Consider the following 22,468-nt stretch of genomic DNA (forward strand, 5'->3'; position numbering starts at 1 on the left):
TTTGAAGTGTTGGCTTCTTTAGCGTACCACATTGCCATTCACTGTTTGGTCTTTTCTGCCTCTGATATAATGTTCTGTTTGACATCCATTATTGCTTAATAGTTTTGCTTCAGTAGCTGGAAAGAAATTTCTTAGTTTTCCCTTTCCACAAGTCTGTTGTGCCCCTCTGGGTAATACCTCAGTTTTATGTTTTCTTTGAAGTCAGTCTCAAGTGTTTGAGAGTGCTCTGGTATTGTTTTGGAGTGTTGCTTCTCTGCTCACTTGAAGAGCACATAGTTGACTGTGGTTCATCCATGGAATATTTGAAAAACTCTACAGTTTTTTGCATAGGTTTATTCAACCTGACAAAGGGAAAGCAATATATTTTCACTGGATTATTAAAATTGAAACTGTTCCCTTGCTGTATCTGCTAACTAAACATTCCCTCTGTTGATTGAAAAATGGATAGCTTGAAACCTGACACTTAAAATTTTACTGACACCTCAGCGTCTGTAAAACTCTCTAGTTTTATTCTGAAACAGAACTGAAATAGAGGTTTGTTTTAAACTTCTATGCATGTGGTCATTTTTCAGATTGAAACGGTGGGAACACTTTTTGACACCCTGACAAGCATATGAATAAAGCTTCTAATGAAAATAAAAGTTTACTGACCCAATCAATTAAGACAAACTTAATGCATTCTATTGTCTCAAGCTGATTTTGTATTTTTCAGTGCTTTCAGCCACCTTTCATGATTTCACTTGTGATGACTTCAGTGTATACGTGTATTAACTCTAATCTATACAGAATAACAATGAACTATTGCAGTTTATATTTTTAACAGTTTTAATAGTTTCATTACCTTCTCTTTTATTTCCAAATTTACTGGGTTTTTTTAATCATCATGAGGTAGTTTTGTTGCTTAAGGTTTTAGATTGATGTGCTCATCTAGCATTCTACTAATAGTGAGTTGTAATCTGTTTACAACATTAAATATAAGTGACACAAATAACTGGTAATAAGATTTCTTAATTGGCTGTTGTGGATTTTTTTTCATATGACTTCTTGTAGTGTGGGCTGTATACTTTTAAATGTTTGTTGCCATATGGACATCTTGATACTGTTTTATGTTATTTTTTTAATTGAGTTTCATTACTTGTCTGGTATTATGAACTCTTCATGTATAAAGATATGGAAAAGGAACCCCTCATGGATACATAGATTTGTAAATTCATTAAATTAAATGGACTGCTTTCAGGTGGGATAGAAAATGGCAGTGTATGTGCAGCTGTAAATGCAAGTCCTATAGCATAGAACTCTATAACAGTTCAATACCAAGGATTATAGGAAGTGGCCTGACCAGCAATCTCTGACAAAGCACTTGTGTTTCTGCAGCAAATATTATTGGATGTTCTATTCCATTATGCATAATAGCAGTTGTAATTATTCTGTGGCAGTTCCTCCTGACTTTATTATTAGGATTACTGTACCTAAGCCTGTAAGCTCATGTGAATATTCTTTGTGTTCCCCAAGCTATAAGCAAATAAGTTGCGACCTTCACTAGCAGCATAACAACTATCAAGTTAATCATTATTTATAGCAAAAGGGCATGTTTTTACCCTCCTACTTATGGAACCTCATGTCCTATGAGGCTTCATCATATGGCTGGGGATCTCAATTTGCATGCTTTTAGCATTAGATTAGTTAGTAATTGGAAAGAGTAATGTTTTGTGGCTTCTGCACCACAGTTTAATTTAAGACCTCTGTGCCTCATTTATGGCAGGCTTTTATGCCAAAAACTTGAGCAAATGCTTCAGACTAGAAGGAAGAAGTCTCTGTGTCATTTTTGTTTCATATAAAAGTCCTTGTGATGCTATGTTTTGACTCCTTTTGCAGAAGCTGTATTTTGATTTTGCTAGTTCTGAAACCTTACTACTAGTTAAAATATCATGAGGACTAAGTTGTATTGTTTCTATACTTGTTTGTTGTGGAATCTCAATTCGTGTTATTTACAATAGAGAATGGCTTGCTGAAGGATTTAGCCTTTTTTTTTTTTTTTTTAAATAGACAATAGTAATTGTTGATGTAAATGAATAGTTGTCTCCTAGTTTTCCTTCAGTTTCTTCTAACAAAATAGTCTGCACATTTGTCAAGGTTTTTTTTTTTTTTTTTTGTGAGAGAGAAGAAAAAAGCCTACACCATCTTTTTTTTCCTCAAACACAATTCTAATGTATAATGTGTTGGATATCCGCTCTGTATGTCAAAATGAGGTCAGGTATTGTTAAAAATGCATTTAGAGTGCTTTAGGTTAAAAAAGCTTATGCAATATCTAAATGTGTTAAAATTCTAAGGTATTTCCTTTGTTTAAATGCAGAAAAAACCAGGAGTCAACCTGGATAGTGCAAATAAGGCAATACTGTAGCTACCTGGTATATTTCTCTGTAAGATGTAGTTGATGTAAGTTTATTTGATACGAGAACTGTGTGAACACTCATTTAGATATTTTCTATGTTTACCTGTGAGATACATTATTTTTGGAACAATGGTTTTAAGGTTTCTATTTGTTTCATGCTTCTCTTTTGGCCTTTTAAGGCAGATGCCTTTGAGTACTAAGGAGTTTATTTTGTGAGAATATATCGTATGTATGGTTCCTGCTTTGTAAGATTGGCCTCTGCTTTATACTTTGTAGTGTTGTAAGCTTCTGGCCGCTATGTACCTATATTTGGCAAAGTAAGTATGACTGAATTATTTGTGAATTTGTATGTAAGTCACTTGTATGTAAATATTTGATCCTTTGGTGGAAAATGCTGTAAAGGTGATAAATAATTCTGGAAATCCTGATTAAAAACTACAGATAAAATAACTGCTAATTAGCTCCTGGTTTTCATTTACCTGGTTCATGCAGTGCATTGAGTCTAGTAAATAAAACAGCAATAAGTGTTAGTATATTTGTAGCTTAAATATAAATGTTAAAGTGATCTGCTTTGATCCCCTGATTTACCTAACTAGAAATTTGCCTGTAGCCCAAAATGTAACTAGCCTCGTTTGCTCTCTAACTAAACTTAGGGTGTCATATTCTTCTCCCTACCGTGTTTATTCTTTTGACTTATCACATGCTATCGTATTACTTACTGTTCACGTGAATTACACCTATTGAGGACCCTACCACATGACTTCCTCTTGCATCTTGAAAAAAGTAATTATTCACAAATCCCACTTGAACTGTGTCTTTGTCAACCAGTGTGTTTAGCAATGATAAGTGACGAAACTGTAGTAAAGAGAAATCAGCACTTCTAAATTGCTTTTGAAGTTAAAAATGAATACTGATTAATCATTTTATTTGAGAGCAAATTTTACTGAATAACAATAGAATGGAATTCGATACAATGTAATTTACTAGGGTTGAGAAGAGTTAATTTCAGTCCCCCTGTTGGTTTACTCATCGAAGGTACCATCGGTTTGGGGAAGGGAATATCAGCAGTGAAAGTCCAGTGGTTTATGTGATGGTTCCAGTTATACTGTAAATGCAACAACAGCAGCAAAAACAACAACAACAAAAAATTAGCTAATATCATCATACAAAGCAGTTATCATACAAAGGAGGGGTAACATAGTTTCAATACTATGTGCTTTATTGCATATATCACCTAATGTAGAATCCATGTTAGCAGTTATCTCTTGTCCAAGAGATTTGTCTTGGGAGACACTGTAATTGTATTTGGAGATTCTGAAAAAGTTTTCTGAGAAATAAATTATTAGAAAACGTCAGTCTGGAATACTCTTTAAATTATTTAATTTCTGTCTAGTAAAAAGAGTCTCAGTTTTAAAGTAAGACTTGCAAGCATAGATACAGAACTGTGATGGGCTTCTTCCTTCCTCTGCCATTTCCCAAGAGTTAACTCAGAGCCAGCATTGATCAGGTACCCTGGTTTTGTATCATATCACACAAAATAATTTTGAGGGATTTGATGTACCTCCTAATTATGCATTAATTACTTGGTTATTTTGATGCATGCCTTTTTGTGTCCTGTTATGGAAGTCCCACATTTATTGCCAGTGTCAGTATGTGCTGTAGGTATAAGGGTTTTTTTTCCCCTTTGCAAAGGATGCTGAGATTAGTATTGCCACAAGTACATATTTCATTTTTAATGTGTTATGCTTTTATAAATAGTAAGATGCCTGCAAAAAGCTTGTTTGGTTTTTTTGCTGGGTATTAGTGTACTTGGTTCTCCTTTGATTTTAATATTAAATGATAAGAAGTAAGAGCAATCTCTTTTCATCAGGCTTGCCCTAAGTATGTATCCTATGTAATCTGATTTGCATGCAGTAGTGCATTGAAAGATGTGAACTAGAATTTGTCATAAATGAATGTTATTTAACATGTCATTTAATAAAGAAATGTATTTCAAATGTGTTTCCTGTAATACAGCAGATTCTTGGCCTCTTACAGTAAGTGGGTATGTTTTTACCAATTTTAATGTTGATGGAAACAGAATTAGGTGGAAGATTTATAAAAGAAATTTAGATCTAAACGTAGATATATTTTTCTCCTCTTCTCTCAGCCTTCTTTGAATCCTGGAGGAAGACAAGCATCTGATGTAGTGCTGTTAAACCACTGGAGCATTAGAAATTATGATGTACAGCGTGGGGACATTGTGTCACTGGTGTAAGTAATTGTGCATACGTCTCAATACATGCATGTGTAGATATTGAACCATTGATGTTTCATCTACAATATTGTAGGTATATAGATGAGCAAGGAACACAACATTTTTAATAATGCATTATTGTTATTTCTGTTGTCTGTTTTCAAAGCTCAGATGTTCAAAGAATGCATTACCAAGTTTTTACTTGAAAGGAATGCAGTGCAAGATATCATGTGATACAGTGTGTATGTGTACCAAAACTGCCAAGAACAAAGAGCTGTGAGATAGAAATAGATAAAACATTATGTGGCTTAAAGGAATATAGCTTTTTGTACTTATGAGAAAAATATTCCTTATTGACTAATACTGTATGTTTTTCTTCCTGGCGAAGTATGTCTGCTGAATGAAATTGTAGGTAAGATCACAAGAATTCAACCACCTCCATAAAGGACAAATGGAGCAAAATATGTAATTTTACATTTAAAATTGGGAGGTCTATGTATCAAGCCAAAAGGTGGCAGTGTTTTGCTGTTGAAAATACTCAAGACTAACAGAGGACAGGAACTCCATTTCAGCCTTACTATAAAATAGAAATAGAATGTCAAAGTGCTCATAACTGATGTAGGGATATGAAACATACTCATATTAAATGCTTGGAGAGTTTAAGCTTAAGGTTTTAGTTTTGTAAGTGAAATGCACAATATGTAGATTGTAACAGAAATGTCTTTGGAAGCCATATTATCTACTTGCCTTTTTGTCGTGTATCTTTTCTAATTGTCCCATTTTTTTGCCTACCTGTTCACTGTAGTGGTAATTTGTAAGACAGTTTTCACTACCAGTTCTTAAAGACAGCTCTCTCATGTGTTCTTCTTTTGTTAGACGCCTAAAATTTGCACTGTGATCAGTCTCATTTTCTGTTGTGTAACATTTTCTGTAAATAGTCTAGCTACAAATATGAATTTATTTCTGTTTGCTACAGATAATATTGCAAAAGGACTCCAATTTCAGATCACTTAATGATTGCTGTAAAATGTGATTCTGCCTGTGTGTGCATCCCTCTGCCCAAGTCATGCTCTGGTGATTGTTTCAAAGAGTTGGTATAACTGATTAGTAATTAATAGACTGAACAGAAAATGAGCACATCTGATCAGAAAACAAAATAAATAGTTTCATTCTTATTATACTGCTTGAATGTTTGTGATTCTATCTGAGCTATCTGCACTGGTTGTTATTTTAGCGTGATAACTAGTAATTTTGATGCTGTGGGGATTATTGTATGTTTGGAAACTTTTCCCCAATCTTGGTGGAGTTCACGTACACCCACATAGAAGAAGCTGTATTCATGCACTGTGCAGAAGTTTTTCTTAGTCTTTGGGAAGTCCACTGGATAATCAGATCAGAGTATTCCGAAACCACTTTAAGGTCAATACAAAGAGAGTTGAACAATGTAAAAATAATCTATTGGATAGTTTTAATATAAAATATCCTTCAATGCTTACATTTATCAGTAACAACTTTTAAGTACCTCATGATACAGGTTTGTTAGAAGCAGTTTTGGCCTGGTTCCTGATTGTATTGTTAATTTTTCAATTGTGTAGTAAAGTCTTGCAGGATATAGTATCTGGATTTGATTTTGTACTTTTCAGTTTTTGAGACTTGATTTTGCTATACAATGCTTTTGTTGTGTAAACAGGTTAGTACTTCTATTTTTTCATTTTGATTGTTTACCTGTGATTTCTATAACTCACATACATGCATGAATTTTACTTGCTGGTCCTCATAGTCTGATTTAGGTAAGGCATGACTGGGGAAGGATGGTCTTCCTTCATGTGCTTCTTTACTAAGATGTTCCTCGAAGAAATTTAGTTGAGAAATTGTGGTTTGACTGAGATAAGCAAATGGTTATGTAAACCTTTGTTCTGTATTCTTATTGGCTGCTTTACATTTGTTCACTGTCTCCTCTTTGCCAAATTGTAGTAGAAGATAATTTAGAGGTTAATAGTGGAAGGGTGGTCATTTGCAGAACAAGAGCTGAAGTAAAATATTCCTTCATGGTAGCTTGACTAGGGCCATTCAAACTCATCCCTTTGCTCTAAGTTTTGCCTGTTGACCCTCTACTTACAATGGAATTTTCTGATTGGGATGTCAGCAATCCCTTCAGGAATTGTGGTAGAAACAGCAGCCATCCAGAATGACACGGTATCTTTGATCGTATGAAGAAAGCGAAGAGGTGAGTTAGTCTTGGTGTTCCTGGATGCCCCAGAAGAGAATCAGTGAGCCCGTGGTCATGATTCTGATACTGCTTGCATATCCAAAAAGTTTTTCCTCTGTTGTCCAATCTAGTTCTTGATAAATATATATATATATATTTATGACTTTGATTGCAAACGAGCACCCAAGTACTCAAGTACTTGCTGGTGTTTATACCTGGTAAAGGTACTGAATGAAGACTGCATGTGTCTCTGTCATCTCAGTCTCTGTAGCTGATGTAGGTGAACTACTCATCTCAACCAGAGCTGTCAAATTAGCCACTGTATGCACACATGTACATTTAACTTGTTTTAGGCAAAATATTTAGAATGGCATTAGTCTTTAAAAATATTAAATTAGAGTCGGGTAAAACCAATGGAGATAATAGGTTGGTAGCCAAAAATTATTTCTTTAATCACAGTTTAGTTTTACAAATAGTTATATCTTACCTCAGCCTTTAGAATATTTTTTTCCCTTTAGCTTGAACTTATTTTTATTGATACCAGGATTAGGAGAGCTCAATGTTACATGCTGTAACTTCTGAACTCACAATTTTAAATTGATTCAGAACTAAGCAAAATATTATCATTCTTAACTTGATCACTTGCTCAAGTGCTTAATTTAGGTACTGCTATATTACTGGGACTTAATACATTGAAAATCAAAACAGGAATAATTTTTAAATAAATGTGGTATTTTCTGTTATTTTGTGTTCTAGAATACTACTTTTCCATCCCTTAAATGGATTTAAAAAAGGAAAGAATTGTTATAATTTAGTTTTGGAAATGAATTTATTTGTTTTCAAAGAGAAAAAAGTCATGCAACGCATGAGGTCATCTTTCAACTATAAGTGCATGTTTTTGCCAGGCAGACCTTGATTTTTCAGTAACTTTTGTGTTGAAACAGGCATCTATTTTGTAAGAGCTTAGCTGAGGTAGATCTCAACAGTTGTGTAGAACTTTATCAGATATTGCAGGATGAGTTATAAGATACGTAGTGTTCTCTCAGCTGGTTTTACTCTGTAAAGTTTGAGTGCCAGCAGCGCTGTAGCTGGAGCCGTATGCATCACAGTGGGGGTTGTACAGCTCATGCAGTTCCCTGGGAATACATGCTGCAGCTGCATGTCCCAGTACTTACAGAGATTGTGCTCTTCTGCTGCAGATTAAGGGATATTTTTGCCAACTTTACCTGTATGTAATTTGGTTTTTTTAGTGTACAAATGCAGGCATTGTTATAAAAATATGTTGCCCAAAAGTGATTTCTAGATCTAGAATTCAGTTTGTTTGCCTTTATGGAAAACCTTCTGCCCTGATTGTACAATTATACTGTCTTTTTATTCCAAAATTCCTGTTGCAATGTAGAAAAAAATTGATGTTTAGATTTTCAAATGATGAAAAGTTAAGGTTATAGTCACAGACACTAATTTTAACCTTGAGGTAAAAAAATTAGAGGTTAATTTAAAGGTCGTGCTATGTCTGTAATAGAGAGAACACCTTCTCCAATGTTTAACTGAGAGCAGGAACCTACTTGCTAGATAGGTTGCCAGGTGTCCTTCCATTGCTAATTTAGAAGGTGTTCTTATGCGTCAGATAAAAATAGCTATGCTAAATTAATCTGGGAAAATAAAAAAGAGAACCATGCTGTTTGTTCTGTACATTCTGAATGGTAACATGCTTTAAAAAGTATGAACTATAATAGCTAAATGGGCAATATGTTTAAAAGCATGTTTTTAAAGGTCAGCTATAAAAATAAGGAAATAAGTGTTGTATATTTTGTCAGCTTCTTTTGAGTTCTCATGTAGGAGCATAATTGCTTTAAATACGAACTGACTTTCTACATAGTAAATTGCTTTACATTAAAAAAACCACACAAATCATACTTCTTCTCTCCTATCCTTATTATCCTTATGAGGGATATTAAGTGGCTTCTGTCACTGCTTCCATTGAAAAATCTAGTCCAGATCATAATTTTGAAGGAAGGATCAAAGTACTGCATTTGAGGTTGTTTTTGCAGCTGTGTCCCTCACTGGCATGTGTCCAGAAAGGTGAAATGGAAAAGATAATTGCGATGATGATTTTATTTGATAGTTCAACAAGTTTCAGCCCATACACACAAATCTGAATAATGGAATTTCTGAAGGAATGTAGTCTTGTTTAGTTGGTGAAAACAGAAGAGATCTCTAATGGTGCAATCTGAATATATACTATTCATAGAAGATCACTAATTGGAATTTCATTATTGAGACTAGCTTAGTAAAATAAGTATCAGTAAGAAGGTACTTGCTGAAGGAACTGCCTTGGATTCAAATTGCTTATAATTATGTAAAGATTTTCTACTAAATTCTGGTAGATATAACATGAATGGATATGTAATGGTTCCTGCATTACGTTTAAGAAAGCTTGTTTCTGACTAAAATACTGGACAACCTTTTATAAATATCTCTGCTTGGCCTTCTTAAGTCTTCCAATTTCTGTTCTATTTTTGTTTGTACTTAGGTCTCTACCAAGTCATCTGTCTTTTGGCAGGTAGGACACTGCAAAGGAGGTTGTGCTGACATAGAAGCTAAATAATCACTTTAGTTTCTGTGCCTCAGTGACCTCAGAAAATATTTTCCTATTCTGTTCTTTTTGCTGGGAGAAAAAAACCCCAAACCTATCATGTCTTTTCTTGATAAAAATCAAATATCTAGTTCTACTTTAATTATCTGTGTTACAATCTATTAGTGTCGGTATCATACTATATATAAGTGTATTAATACTGTTGGTGGAAGAAAGCCTTGCATCTTCTATTTATAAAGTAAAATCCTTTTTCTAAGGAAACTTCCCAAATAGTGTACATGATCCTTGGTTTTAATATGAATTGCTCAGGAGGAGTTTAATAGGCAGTTATTGTATTAATGCAGAAACTGAGCAGTTGTGGAGGAAAGAAATTGTTGCAGTTAAAGTTATGGTTGTTGCATTTAAACTCTATGGATATGACTAGGAAGTTGACGAGATTTGATTGCAAGAATTGCTTCTGGAAAGAATCTGGCTAGGCTCTTTAGGCCTAAAAGTCGCATAAATTAATGTTATAGCTTACACATTTTTTAGTGGTTAACTTGCAAGTTGGAGATTTAAAACCAGCTATATTTATTTTTGAAAAGGTAATGATGGGAAAGTCAGATGGCCTTTGCTGTTTGTGAAAGAGGACTGCTGTAGTGTTTTAAGTTGTGCTGAATTGAACTTCATAATCTGGTTGATTGTTGTGTGTCGTGCATCGTGCCATGTCGCTCTGCGTCCACCCCAGAAGCAGAATACTTCAAAATACAGATCTGTAGATTATCCTGTGCTGAACAGTTTAAATTTTGATGCTACTGGATTCCTACTGTATATACTGATAAGTATACTGACTTATCTGTATTTACACTGGAATAACTGTGAGTTATAGTAGTGTTGCAACTCTGCTAGATTAGGATGTAAATAACAAAAACAAGTTAATTTGAAGTTACATGAAAATATATGTATGTCTGTTTCTTTGGAAAGTGTAAAAGATGTGAGAAAAAACTGGTTATGATGTTGTTAGTGAGGAAAACACATAATCACGGAATGATTATATGAGGTGCTTTTTTTAGAGCTCTGGGAGTTGGGATACAGACTCAAATCCAACTCTAACGAGGGCTCATAAGATGTACAGTATTATAGTCTTTTTTGATATACAACTCTATGTTAATCATTAAGCCCTCCCATTGTTCTATTGTATACACCCAAGCATGAATTTTGGTAAATATCTTCCCTTCTGATTATTTTGATTCTGGTTTGAGGTAATAATCACATTCAGCTACAATCATTACAATTGTATCATCTATCATATGATGATAAGGTACAGTTTCACCTAACCTAGTGCAGAATAGCTTTATTTCTAAGATACATAGGCTTAAGTACAAATCATCCTAATCCTCCCTCCGCCCTGATTACCCAGGCAAAGTTATACTTGATTTGGGTAAAACAATAGCATGAAAGCAACATCCTGGTTGCAGTGAAGCTGAGGTTCTATTCGCCAGCTTTGCAGCTGCAGAAATAATTTTAATTTTAACCCTATATATACTATCATTGTGATCTTCAAATTGTAGGATGATGTGGTGTTAGCAGTAGTTGATACATAAGGAGACCCTATGTTCTCTTGGAAGGGTGTTAACAGTAATTTTCAATCTCAAAATTAACTGATATATTAATTTAATTATTTTTACTTCACCTTTTAGTAATTAGGCAAATGAAGAAGAGGAAAAAACCTGTTTTACCAAGTGACATAATTTTTACATTTTCAACAGAAATTAAAAAGGGTGGAACAGCATAGAATAATTTTTTATACTCTTACAAATGATGGGCAGTCACAGTATGTTGGAGGTCCTGGTTCTAAGTGGACAGCTGCTTGGAATGTTGCAGAAGTTGCAGCAGTGGTTTGGTTGGCTGGAAAGCTGTCTCTGTCTCTGCCTTACAGTAGGATAGCTAACTGCTGTGTGAAGGTCATACTGAGCAAAACGAGCATGAAACCTGCCTTGCTTTAGAAAAATGTCACTTTTACCTTTGGAAATAGTTATAATTTAGATGCTAGGAATGTGCTTTGCTGTAGCAGAAGCTGCTGCCGTGTATGTACAGTAAGGTAACAGTATATGTTTCCTGAATGCTTTTTCCTTGAACCTTAAGAAACTCTTGAACCTTTGTCAACTCTTATAGGAAAATATTCAATACCTTTTTTTCAGTACATTTTCAACTGCTGAGCAGTAATTACTGGTTATTTATGACTGGCATTGCTTGTAGGTACTTGGAACTAGGAAAGGTTTTACAAGGCAGTGAAATAAGCTACACAACCTCATTGCTGGAAGTGGCAGGCAATATGATTGTTTCATCAACTAATGTGAAATTTCAGTGCTCATTATCTGTAGGGTATTCAGATTAGACACCCCCTTCTTATGCAAATTCTGTCTGAAAATCTGGGTTGATAGGATAAAAAAAAAGGGTATTCATGTGGTTATTCTTGCACTTTAGATCAAGTGTATTTTTTGGTTATGATAAATATAAATAGACCATAATTTTTAAATATATGCTCTGAATACATACTCTGTTTATTCTGCTGATTAGATACCTTGACACTTTAAAGGATTGTTCAAATGATACTTTGTTGAAAGTAATTTTCTTCCCTTAAATGTGAAGCCAATGTTTCGACTGACTCCTAGAGAAGATAAGAAATCAAAGTACTTAATGTTAGGTTCCACTGCACTTATGAAATGCTGAGTGCTGAATTCATGAAATACTAGATTCAGTTTAAGATAAACTCACTATTTTAAATATTTACCTTTCATATTGCTTTACTTGAATTGTGAATAGTAAACATTTTGGACCTAAAGATGCTGTATCACCTATTATGAAGAAGTTGCTCTATACTTATGAAGAGAGGTAGTAATGAATTTTTTTTGGATTTTTTTTTTTGTAGAATAACTCTGGAAATCAGCTTACTCTTTCTTTTCCATATAAAACCATTATCTTTCAAAGAGATCCAGTTCCTCGGTATCAAGGCTTTCATATTATGATGCTAAGTTCTGCTACCTACAGTAGTATGAAAGCTCTAACAGAGAAATATATGTAGGATGTTACAGTATGATTCAGCAGTTCTTGAATCCTAGAATAGAGTAATTTTTCTTATGAGATGAAGCCTGATTATTTATATTTTAAGTTCTGGATGTAAGCAATTAACCAAATGAAATTGGTTCTTTGTATGCAAAAAGATACCTAAATGCATTTTATCCAATTTTTTTTTGGCAGTTCGCCTGCTTTCATTCTGTGTACAATTTGGGAAATACTGAGGTGATGCTTTATTTTAGAGGATATTTCAAACATTGTGTTCTTGGACAAATTATAGATTAAATATTGCCACAGCTGACTTTCATCTTTCAGTAATAACTTCTCTTAAGCCAGTTTAGTCAGTTGTATTATAAGCAACCATAAATATTAACTACAGGATGCTTCTTCTAGGAATCTTTCAATTAAGTACACATATGCTGACAAAGTGAATTTTGCTTACACATGAAAAATATTTATTTCCAATCTAATTGGTGAAGTTGGAAGAAAAACCATGGGTCTTGACCTATGCTGAGTATATTGTGGACATGAATATTTTTACATGCAATAAGCAGTCTTGATCTTGTTTTCTGTTTTTCCAACCTGTTAGCAAAGGCAAAAGCAAGGGAATGGCAAATTATCAGGTTTAAAATTATAATTAACCTTATAATCAGTCTATTTTCTAGGGAAATTATATTGATGAAAGTAACATTAGTTTTTTATGTGCAATCATCTGTTCCTGAAAAGTGCAATTGAACAACATTTAGCTTTAAAAACATGCGTATGCACTTGTATTTGGGACTTCATTGTTACTGTCAACTCTCTATCTGATGATTAGCTACAGAGAAAATTCCTTCTCAGAGATGCACAGCAGAAGGGTGAGACAGGGGCCACAGTTGCAGCAGGGGACATTCTGACTTTACACATGAGGGGGAAAAAAAAAAAAAAAAGGCAGAATTAGAATTGCCAAGTCATTAGCCAGAGAGGCTATGAAACCTCCAGCCTTAATTGAAACTGGACTAGCATAAACCCAAGCATCCTCATCTGCCTTTCCAGTTGCATCTGTTTTGGCGATGAGCTTAACTAGGTAACTTTCAAAGGTACTTCCCAGCCTGAATTATTCTGTTTACTTCAAATGGAATTTCAGCAATTGGAACTTTTAAGATGGGAGGCATAATAGCTGTACACTATCAAGGTTAACGTTACTAATTAATGTTTACAATAAACATTATGATGTTTTTAATTTATTTTATAGCATGGAAGTGGAGTTTCTATAAACTTCTTATTCTGTATATGTGGTTATGATATTTATCTTATAACTGCTTCTAAAAGACCCAGCCATGCATTGAAAACGTGTTTTGTTAATAGCTGAGCATACAAAGAATGTTAAGATTGCATTGGGTTTTATAACTAGATTGTAAATTCTCTGAAGGAGAAACAATAAGTAGATTCAGGCAGACGTGTGTGGTACAACAATCAGTGGGGTGGGTGGCAGTCCTCAGGCACAGACACCCAAAAATTGGGACATGTTTAACATACTACAGTAAAGGGAAATGCTTTGCCAATATATGAGGACAGTGGTTCCCAAGTGAGAAGTGGAGCCTGCTAAAGTACACAAGAATCCAAGCAGTTGTCTGCTCACTTGTTAGATTTTGAATGAAGTCTGACTGGATTCATTCATAAAGGACTGAAAATCAGAGAAAAATGTGTCGGGAATAAAGTATAATAGGCACCTAAAATGAAGGCAAAAAAATTAATGGGATAGAACACTGGAAGCGGAGACAGGGGTTACCTACAAATTTTCATGTCATGTCTGTAATTTAATGATTTTATGTAGGAAGAATTGACAAAAATCTTTTTCATTTATTTCATAAATAGAACTTAAATTGATTTGAACTTGACCTGTGTCTTCTGCCAGTATGGAGCAGAACACTCTACCCAGCCTATTCTCTCGCCACTCAGCTCTGATTTTCTCTGCTATTGTAGGTATCTTTTTTATTGCTACCTTTGTAAAATGTAAAAAATCAGTATATTAGCTAGATTTTGGACTAGGAAAGGGAAAAGTTAGGAGTAAAAACTTTAAATTATTGTTCTCATAAACTCATCATCTATAGCATAATGCCATTTAGGGTTTCAGTAATTAAGAGAGTATATCTTAAGGCAAAAAAGAGATAGCTAGTGACCATATTTCTTGCATTATGTGTTGTTTTATATGTTTGCTTTAAGGGATAAATTAGTGGCATTCTCAGAACAATAATTTTGATGTTTCCAGAACTAGGGCAACTGTAATGACAGAAGTGTGGTCTTGCCATATAAAGGAAAGCAAGTTGTCAGCAAGCAAGGGATAATAGCATCCTGTACACCCAGAAGGCCTGCTGTGATGTTTGCGTCTGCATAAGATCCCCTTCGCCCTCAGAACAGGCTATTTTTAAACGGCTGCTGAGTGTGACCTTAGTAGAGAAATACTGCTGTAAGATTTTTAAATGCGTGATCATGCACAGTGTGTTCCTCAGTCCTATAGGACGCTGACAATAATATTTTTTTGTGCAGAAATTGTTTTAGTTTGCACTTTGAGTTTAAAGGCTTACCTATTTAACATTACCAGGAAAAAACCTGATTACAAATTATTTTCTGTGTCCTTAATTGATGTAGCTTACCTGAATCCATGAGACAGAATTAAAGATTTAAATTCATTGTTCCATGCAGCTTATGATGCAATGCTGTCACATTGCTGATTAAAATAGAAATAGCTTCTATAGACTTTGTTGTTAACTACGTTTTCGTCACTGTGAGTGGTGATGCTGTAAAACTTGTGAAGAATATTAATTGTTACAGGTCAATACTACTACTACTACTTCATAGGAACAGTGTGTCCACCGCTGATAACTGAAGGAGTGTGTTGATATAGTTGACATACAGTTATTGTAACATCTTTTAAATACCTTGCAGTGCTAGAAAATTTTGAGGACAATTTTTCAGGGGCCTCTTGTAACCTTCTAAGACCCTTATGTTATCAGATGATATCTAGAGACAGGTTTTAAAACTGACAGTAATGGGAAAGTGCAATATTAGAGTGATCCCTTTCTGGGAGAAATTCATGATGTGAGTTGTGTGTTAACTAACATTAAGTTAAACCTGACTTAGTGAAACAAAGGCGTTAAAATGCCTGAACCCAAATTTAGCAGAAAAAAAGTGCATCTTAATATCTAAAACTTTTTTAGCTACTTCTTGGTTTTTATAATTGAAACAGGTAAGCATGTTTATATATAATATTTTCTCCTCTTTATTTCCCTCTTTGCCTATCCTTTTTGGGAATTATCTCAGTGATTATCTTTGAGAGAGTTTTGAGTAGCTGGCCTTCCAATTTTATTCTTTTTTTTCAGTTCTCTTTTGTAATCCTGTGGCAAATTGGTGTTGAAAAGACTACAGAGCTTGTGAATGCATAAAGTGGGTTGGGGTTTATGTAAGTATTTACAGTAAGTCTGTAAGTCTGCAGCTTTGCAGTTGTTGTCTTCCAGTCTTCTAAAGTCTGAACCCATTTTTTCAGCGAATTCTAAGTCACACTTTTCTCCTTTATAACACTTAAAAGGGTTTTTTGTGTATGTTTTAATCAGCTATTACCTGTGGTTAGCAAAGAGGTAAAGCATAATATAACTCTCTAATACATGTGTGATTGAATTGATACATTAAAGCTTGCAAAGACTCTTAACAGTTGTGTTTCACATTTCAACTGTGTATGTGTGAGACAGCTCAGCAAGGTTTTCCAGTTCACAAGATTTGCTAATGCAGCAGCAGGTAACCACCAAGGGAAATTTAGCTTTGAAGGGGCTCTTCATGTCCTGATTTGTAAAAGCCCTCCTGGGGTATTCTGGAAATTTCTGCTAGCAACTACATTTAGCTCTTCTGTGTGGCTTGTTTCAATTCCTGTGTGCAGCTGTATGTACTGTTTACTGAAGCTCATGAGGTATGACATGGCAGCAACAAGTATGTTGTACCAGGAGGGCTGGCAAACATGTCAGCTCCTGGTATACAGAGAATATGAAGGGAGCATTTGCTCTTATTAGCACAGAGCATTACTTCAGGCTAGAAGTAATCAATCTTGTTATATCTAACCTACCAGTTATACTCCTGCTTTATGATATATTAATAGTAATATGACTGATACTGGAATGAGTTGTTTTATTATTTTACTGTTTTTTGTCTCATACTTGCAGCTGATAAAGTGAGCAAATAAAACACATCAATACTGCTTTTATCATGAGCTTCATCTACATGAATTGTACAATATTTAATGTTATCTCATGAAGAACCCTTTTGAACACAACAGGGTTGTGATTGCTGTATTCATATATTCCTGATTGGTGTCCCATGTGTTTTCTAAGAATAAACTGATTTTGGAGATTGCTATGGAAATTTAATCCAAGTACAAAAGGTGAACTAACATAGACTTGTATGAACAGCTGATATTCAAAATGATCTTTGGCTTAAGAAAAAAATAAACCACACTCAGAATTTGAGAACTGTAATAGCAGAAATATTGACAAATATGAATTGGTGAGATAGGTTTTTTAAAAGTATCTCTGATGGACAAACTGGCAAATAAGAGCCTTGCATAATAATTTAATAATTATTATTATGTGTATGTAATACTTGTAAAACAATTTCAGATTGCATGATTGATTTGGGAAGTATTATTTATGGACACACAGGGGTCAGATTTTGAACCTGTTGGCATTCAGTAGCAGAATGACTGCAGCATATTGCTCACACACCCTGCAAAAGTTCTTAAATGTGTATGTTCTTTTATAAAAATCAGTAACTTTTCCTTTCCCCCAGCTACTTGTAACACACACACAGAAAAAGGTTGGTGCTGCTGAGAGCCCAGAATCTGAAAGGATTTGGAATCCTTGTCATAATTCCTTAGACGGAATTGAGTTTCATAATGCCTGTGAAAAGAGCAACGGTAATCCTCATTTTGCTCTTACAAGTCCAGAATATATTGTCAGCGTTTTTTCCTTAGGAGCCAAATCGGATATATATTTTAAAACAATTCAGAAAATCAGAAGACTTAAAAAAGAGTGAACCGGAAAATTTTAAATTGCATTAGTTTGAACCTTATTAAAACCCCCAATATATAATATTGTATTTACATTCTTTCAATATATTAGTTTATGGATGAGTTTATGGTCATATAAATATTTTGGGTTCTAGAGTGGCACACAATTGTATTTGAAAACAAAATCCATGTTCATCAGTTTGCATGGAGAGTGTATGCAGCAGCTGAAGGTCCTCTCCTTAGAATTGTAATCCTCTAGTTGGATATAAGGATAATTCAACATTTTAGTCACGTATAAGATACACATTTAGGGGGCTGTTCTATTTAGGACCTGCTAAAAAAAAAAAACCCTAACAAACAAACAACCCCTCCCCTGCCCCCCCCCCCCCCCCCCCCCCCCAAAAAAAAAAAAAAACAAAACCAACAAAACCCCAAAAAACCAAACAAAAAACCCCTCAACATTCTGACCTGTGTATTCCTGCCCATAGCAGAAGGGTTGGACTACGTGACTTTTCAAGGTCTCCTTCAACCCAACCCATTGTATGGCAATAAGATCTCTTCCTGAAGTTGTTTTCTTGCTGGTTTTGGGTTATTGTATTCAGGTTCATACTAATAAGCGGAAGGGAATTTTTACCACTTCAACCAATGTAACTGGGATTTATATGGAGGTTATATGCTAAAGAAACATGTTTAGGTTTGTCTCCAGTTAATGGATTTTGATGCTTAGATGGTATCTGTATCTGAGGTCACGCCCAAGCCATAGATAATGTGCTACTGAAAAAGGAACTGCTTTGCATCCCCCACTTCATTTGAGTGTGTACATCTCAGGATGTCAATCATGCCTCTTTCAACCAGTCGTAATAAATACATTCAGAGACATCAGGGAGAAAACAAGGAAGCTGAGAACAGGCCTGTGATGAAGATAAAATTATATGATTGACACTGTTCTTTTCTTTTGTTGATCCTAGCTGCACTTTGGTGGAGTGTCTCTACTCAGTAACAATTCTAGAGAGAAGATTGTGACATCCTTATTTTGCTTACTTTTTTTGTTTTGCTTTATCACTGCAGGCTTCCTTAAACAGATTAGAACAGACTAGTTCATCTGTTAAAGTTTGGCCAGTGATCAAGCCTGTTTCCTTCCTTCGCAGCATCTTATGTCTTGTTTGTATTTCAGAAGTCTCTAATGAAGGCTTAAGGATGAAGCCTCTAACTTATTATTTTATTCTTATTTATATCCTGTCATGCCTAGGGATGCTGATTTTAGACAAAAGCATCATTTTTCAAGAAACTCTACATAGATTTCTTTGTTGTCCCAAGGGGGGTTTCTGCATTAAACTTATTCTAATTATCTCTATTGTTTTAATAGTTAGATATCATAAATCAAACCTACTCACCAGAATTTCTCTCTAGTCAGTGGAGAAAAATGAGCACTTACAGAAATGAGTTTTTATCAATTATCGTTAGACATTTTATGTTAAATGATGGGCCAAATAAATTACATGTAATTTAATTAGAATAAAATTATATTTCTATATAAAATTTCCATTTTTGCTTCTAAACTAGGTGATCAAATAGTAATGAAATAGAGTATGTTTCACCATACAGTTTTAAGGATTATTTATGTGCAGTTTACTACTGCCCAGAAAAGGTATTTTCCATGTTATACCCTAAATTTCAGGGTGACATTTCCTACTTTCACTGTACCTATTTGGACACTCTTTCTGGGAAACTCTGATAGCTGACCAATAAGGGTCTTCAGTTTTACAGTGAAATTTTCCTCCTGTTGAGATGAAGCATCTGTTAATGAGCTATACATGCAGATAACTAAATAATGTTGGGGAGCTTCCATACATGTTTACAATATTATTTTCTTTTTTCCCTTCCTTCCTCTCTGTCTGTTAAACCACACAGAAGAAATAAGGTCATAATTTAATGAATGACCCCTTGGATCACAGATGCTGACAAAATGAAGCCTGAACATTTTAAATTGGCTGGCTGCTGTTATCCTAACAGAGCCCATTAAAGTCACACAAGAGAGCATAACTTATTATGTAGTGAAACTGTGACTTTTTCATGGTTTCTTTGTAAATGTGACGAAATTTATGGATAGCATTAGTGATACTAAGTTGACAGAATTAAAACCACTGTTTATGGACACAGTTCAGTAACTTGATTTAATTAGATTCTCACTGCATTGATCTAAGAGGATTTTCAGGCAGTATTTTATGATGAGGGTTTGAAAGAGAATGCTGAAGCTCTCATACAAGTGAAGAATTAAAAACAATATTTTCATTTAAATACATACATGTTTGGCTAATTACTTTGACTTGCACTTTTAAACAGTGGACAGTGTTTTGTCCAGCCTTAAAATTCATCTTAAGCTAATGGTTTACTGCATTAACACTGAGTGTGCATGACAGACCAATTCAGCTCTAACTCAGATTAACACATTAGAAATAGGGCAACAAAATCTAAGCTCCATTAATACTACTGACTACATTGGGGACTCTTGACCCTTAGTTCCCTTATTTATACCTAAATTGAGCATGGAACAGTATCAGAAGTAAGTGAGGCTATAAGGATAATCAGTTATCTTTTCTGTCAGAGCAGATAATGGCTGTTAATTTCTTCTTTCCTGGTTCCTGCGTCTTTCTCAGGTTACCTGTCCCCATTAGTAATCAACCTGGTTGTAAAGCTACTAAGCATTATATTACTACTATTGCCTACTTTTAAAACTTTACTGAAAATAACAGGCAATGGTAATAATCCCTGGGATTTTTACGATTAATCTTTTTGAACATTTAAATATGGTAAGCTTTTGGAAATGCAGTAAAGTCCTGTGAAGTGAATGTAAGGAGTTATAAATTGAATGCAAGTCAATGCAAGAAAGTTTAAAAAAATCATTAAATTACTGATATAAATTTATGGAGATGTCTGTGTTACAGGAGGGCTTGTAGACTGTTAAATACAGTAAATAGTTTTAAGGACATTGTGTTGTAAAGATGCATGTGTGTATGCATCTTAAAAATTCCTGATAGAGATTTTACTTGGAAATGCAATGTTACCAAGAACTAACATTTCATCATGTAGCAAAAAGGCTGTTTTATTTTATTTCACACTGGAATAAGATTATAAAATTAAAGTCAAAGTTAATAACTGATGCTGTGCTGGAGTCTTTTAGCTAGCTTAGCCACCGTGGCACAGTGCCAAGAGTGGGACACGTCTCCTGAGTGGGTGACAAGAGACATGGCTTAGAGCACTTTGCTCTGTGGCCCAGAGATCTTTGTATCGATGCAGGTTGGGGACAGGGAATGAGAGGGAGGTCCTCTGTTTGTGATCCAGAAGGGTTTATCCTTCTGAACAGTCAGTGACAGAAAAGTCTCAGAATGCAGTCTGCAGCAACTTATAAATGGGGGAGGTCTTCGGCTGGGTACTGAATTCTAACCAATAGGGAGAGGATGTGGAAGGAGAACAAGGAGGATTTTCATAGTTCAGGAACCAGTGGGAAAACAGTGGGAGAAGAAAAGGTCAATTGGGCCAATGGGAGTGTCGAGGATTAGGGGAATTCCCCCGATGGATTTAGACAGGGATTGCCCCAAGGGAAGGATTGATTTACAACATTTAGGAAAAAGGCATTGGGTTAGGTGCTACTGACAGCCCAGGGTGGAAACAACTTTTGGGACAAACCCATTAATTCAGGGAAATGGAGGTACAGAACAGTCTATTAACAATGAAACTTAAAACAAACTACAACAAATAACACTTTTAAAACAAAATAATTTAAATTCTTCTTCAGCATAGAAGGTTTAAAAGGAGCAATACTTTCAACTAGGAACAAATACAAGAAAGTTAGCCTAGCCCCAACTTTTTGTAAGCCAAAGTAAATCTTGATATGAAATCCCTTGTTGGAGACTCTAGTGGAAGGATAGCTGTGAGATCTTTTAAACCACAGATTTATAAATGAAGGTTTTGGCATAGCAATTGCCAAAGTTATACCAAGAGAGTATATATGCCAAGAGAGTTGAAAACTGGAATGTGGCAGAAGTCCAAGAGCACTGAGATTGGCTCAGCTGGATAAAGTATGATGCTGATAACACCAAGGGTGTGGGTTTGATCCCTGTATGGGCTGCTCACCTAAGGGTCAAACTTGATGATCCTTGTGGGTCCCTTCCAACTCAGAATATCCTGTGATTCTGTAAATAAAAGGCTACTTACTGTAGCTCTCTGACAAAGCAAACATTTACTTCAGCATCTCTTTTCAAAAGTGGCAAAAACAAGGTGCGAATTGTCAGTTTGTTTCCTTACCTATGTGCCCTTCCCTATGTAGTTCCCCAGCACTGAGAGGCATTGGGTATGTTTCTTTCCAGTAAATAGTACCCAAATCTGTGCAGCATATTTTTCAACAAATTCAGGGACAGTTGATCCATAAACTGCTAAATGTTACTTCCTGTACAACTTGCTGTGGCAGCAAACTGCAAAAATTATCGTATAATTTTTGTTCTTCATTTGTTCTTCATCCAGGGAATGTCACAAATCCATGCATCTGATTACTAATTTCAGATTTTAATTTCAGATTTAACTGAAAATTGTGCCAGTTTAGCAACTCTCAGTAGCTCCTTCTGTAAATTCAGGACAGGTTGGATGAGAGTCTGAACACAGTCTTCAGAGCATTGTTTAGAAATGAAGAATCTCTTCAGATTGACTTTTCTCAAAAATAAGAAGTTGTCATTTATGTGAAAATTCTGTATTTCTTGCTTGTATTTCACCTTCCTTTACATCAATATTGTAAAAAAATGAGAAACACTCAAAGATGATCTCAATTTCAGTACCTTATGTATTGTAGGAACGTATCCATAGACCACATGTTGAATCCTAACGTTAACATTGTGTCTTCCATTATTAATGATATTAGCTCCAAGCTAGTATTACATTTGTATCGTAGT

The 22,468-nt window shown here is 34.8% G+C and overlaps 1 protein-coding gene across 1 annotated transcript in view; it reads left to right on the forward strand.

Moving 5' to 3' along the window:
- IMMP2L (inner mitochondrial membrane peptidase subunit 2) overlaps window positions 1–22,468 on the forward strand; it is a 405,886-nt gene that overhangs the window by 11,273 nt on the left and 372,145 nt on the right. Inside the window, exon 3 of the mRNA XM_066319018.1 lies at window positions 4,542–4,645. Coding sequence (XP_066175115.1) covers window positions 4,542–4,645 — 104 coding nt within the window. The remainder of the gene's footprint in view (window positions 1–4,541; window positions 4,646–22,468) is intronic.

The sequence above is a fragment of the Sylvia atricapilla genome, chromosome 5 (assembly GCF_009819655.1).
Source record: "Sylvia atricapilla isolate bSylAtr1 chromosome 5, bSylAtr1.pri, whole genome shotgun sequence".
Lineage (NCBI taxonomy): Eukaryota > Metazoa > Chordata > Aves > Passeriformes > Sylviidae > Sylvia > Sylvia atricapilla.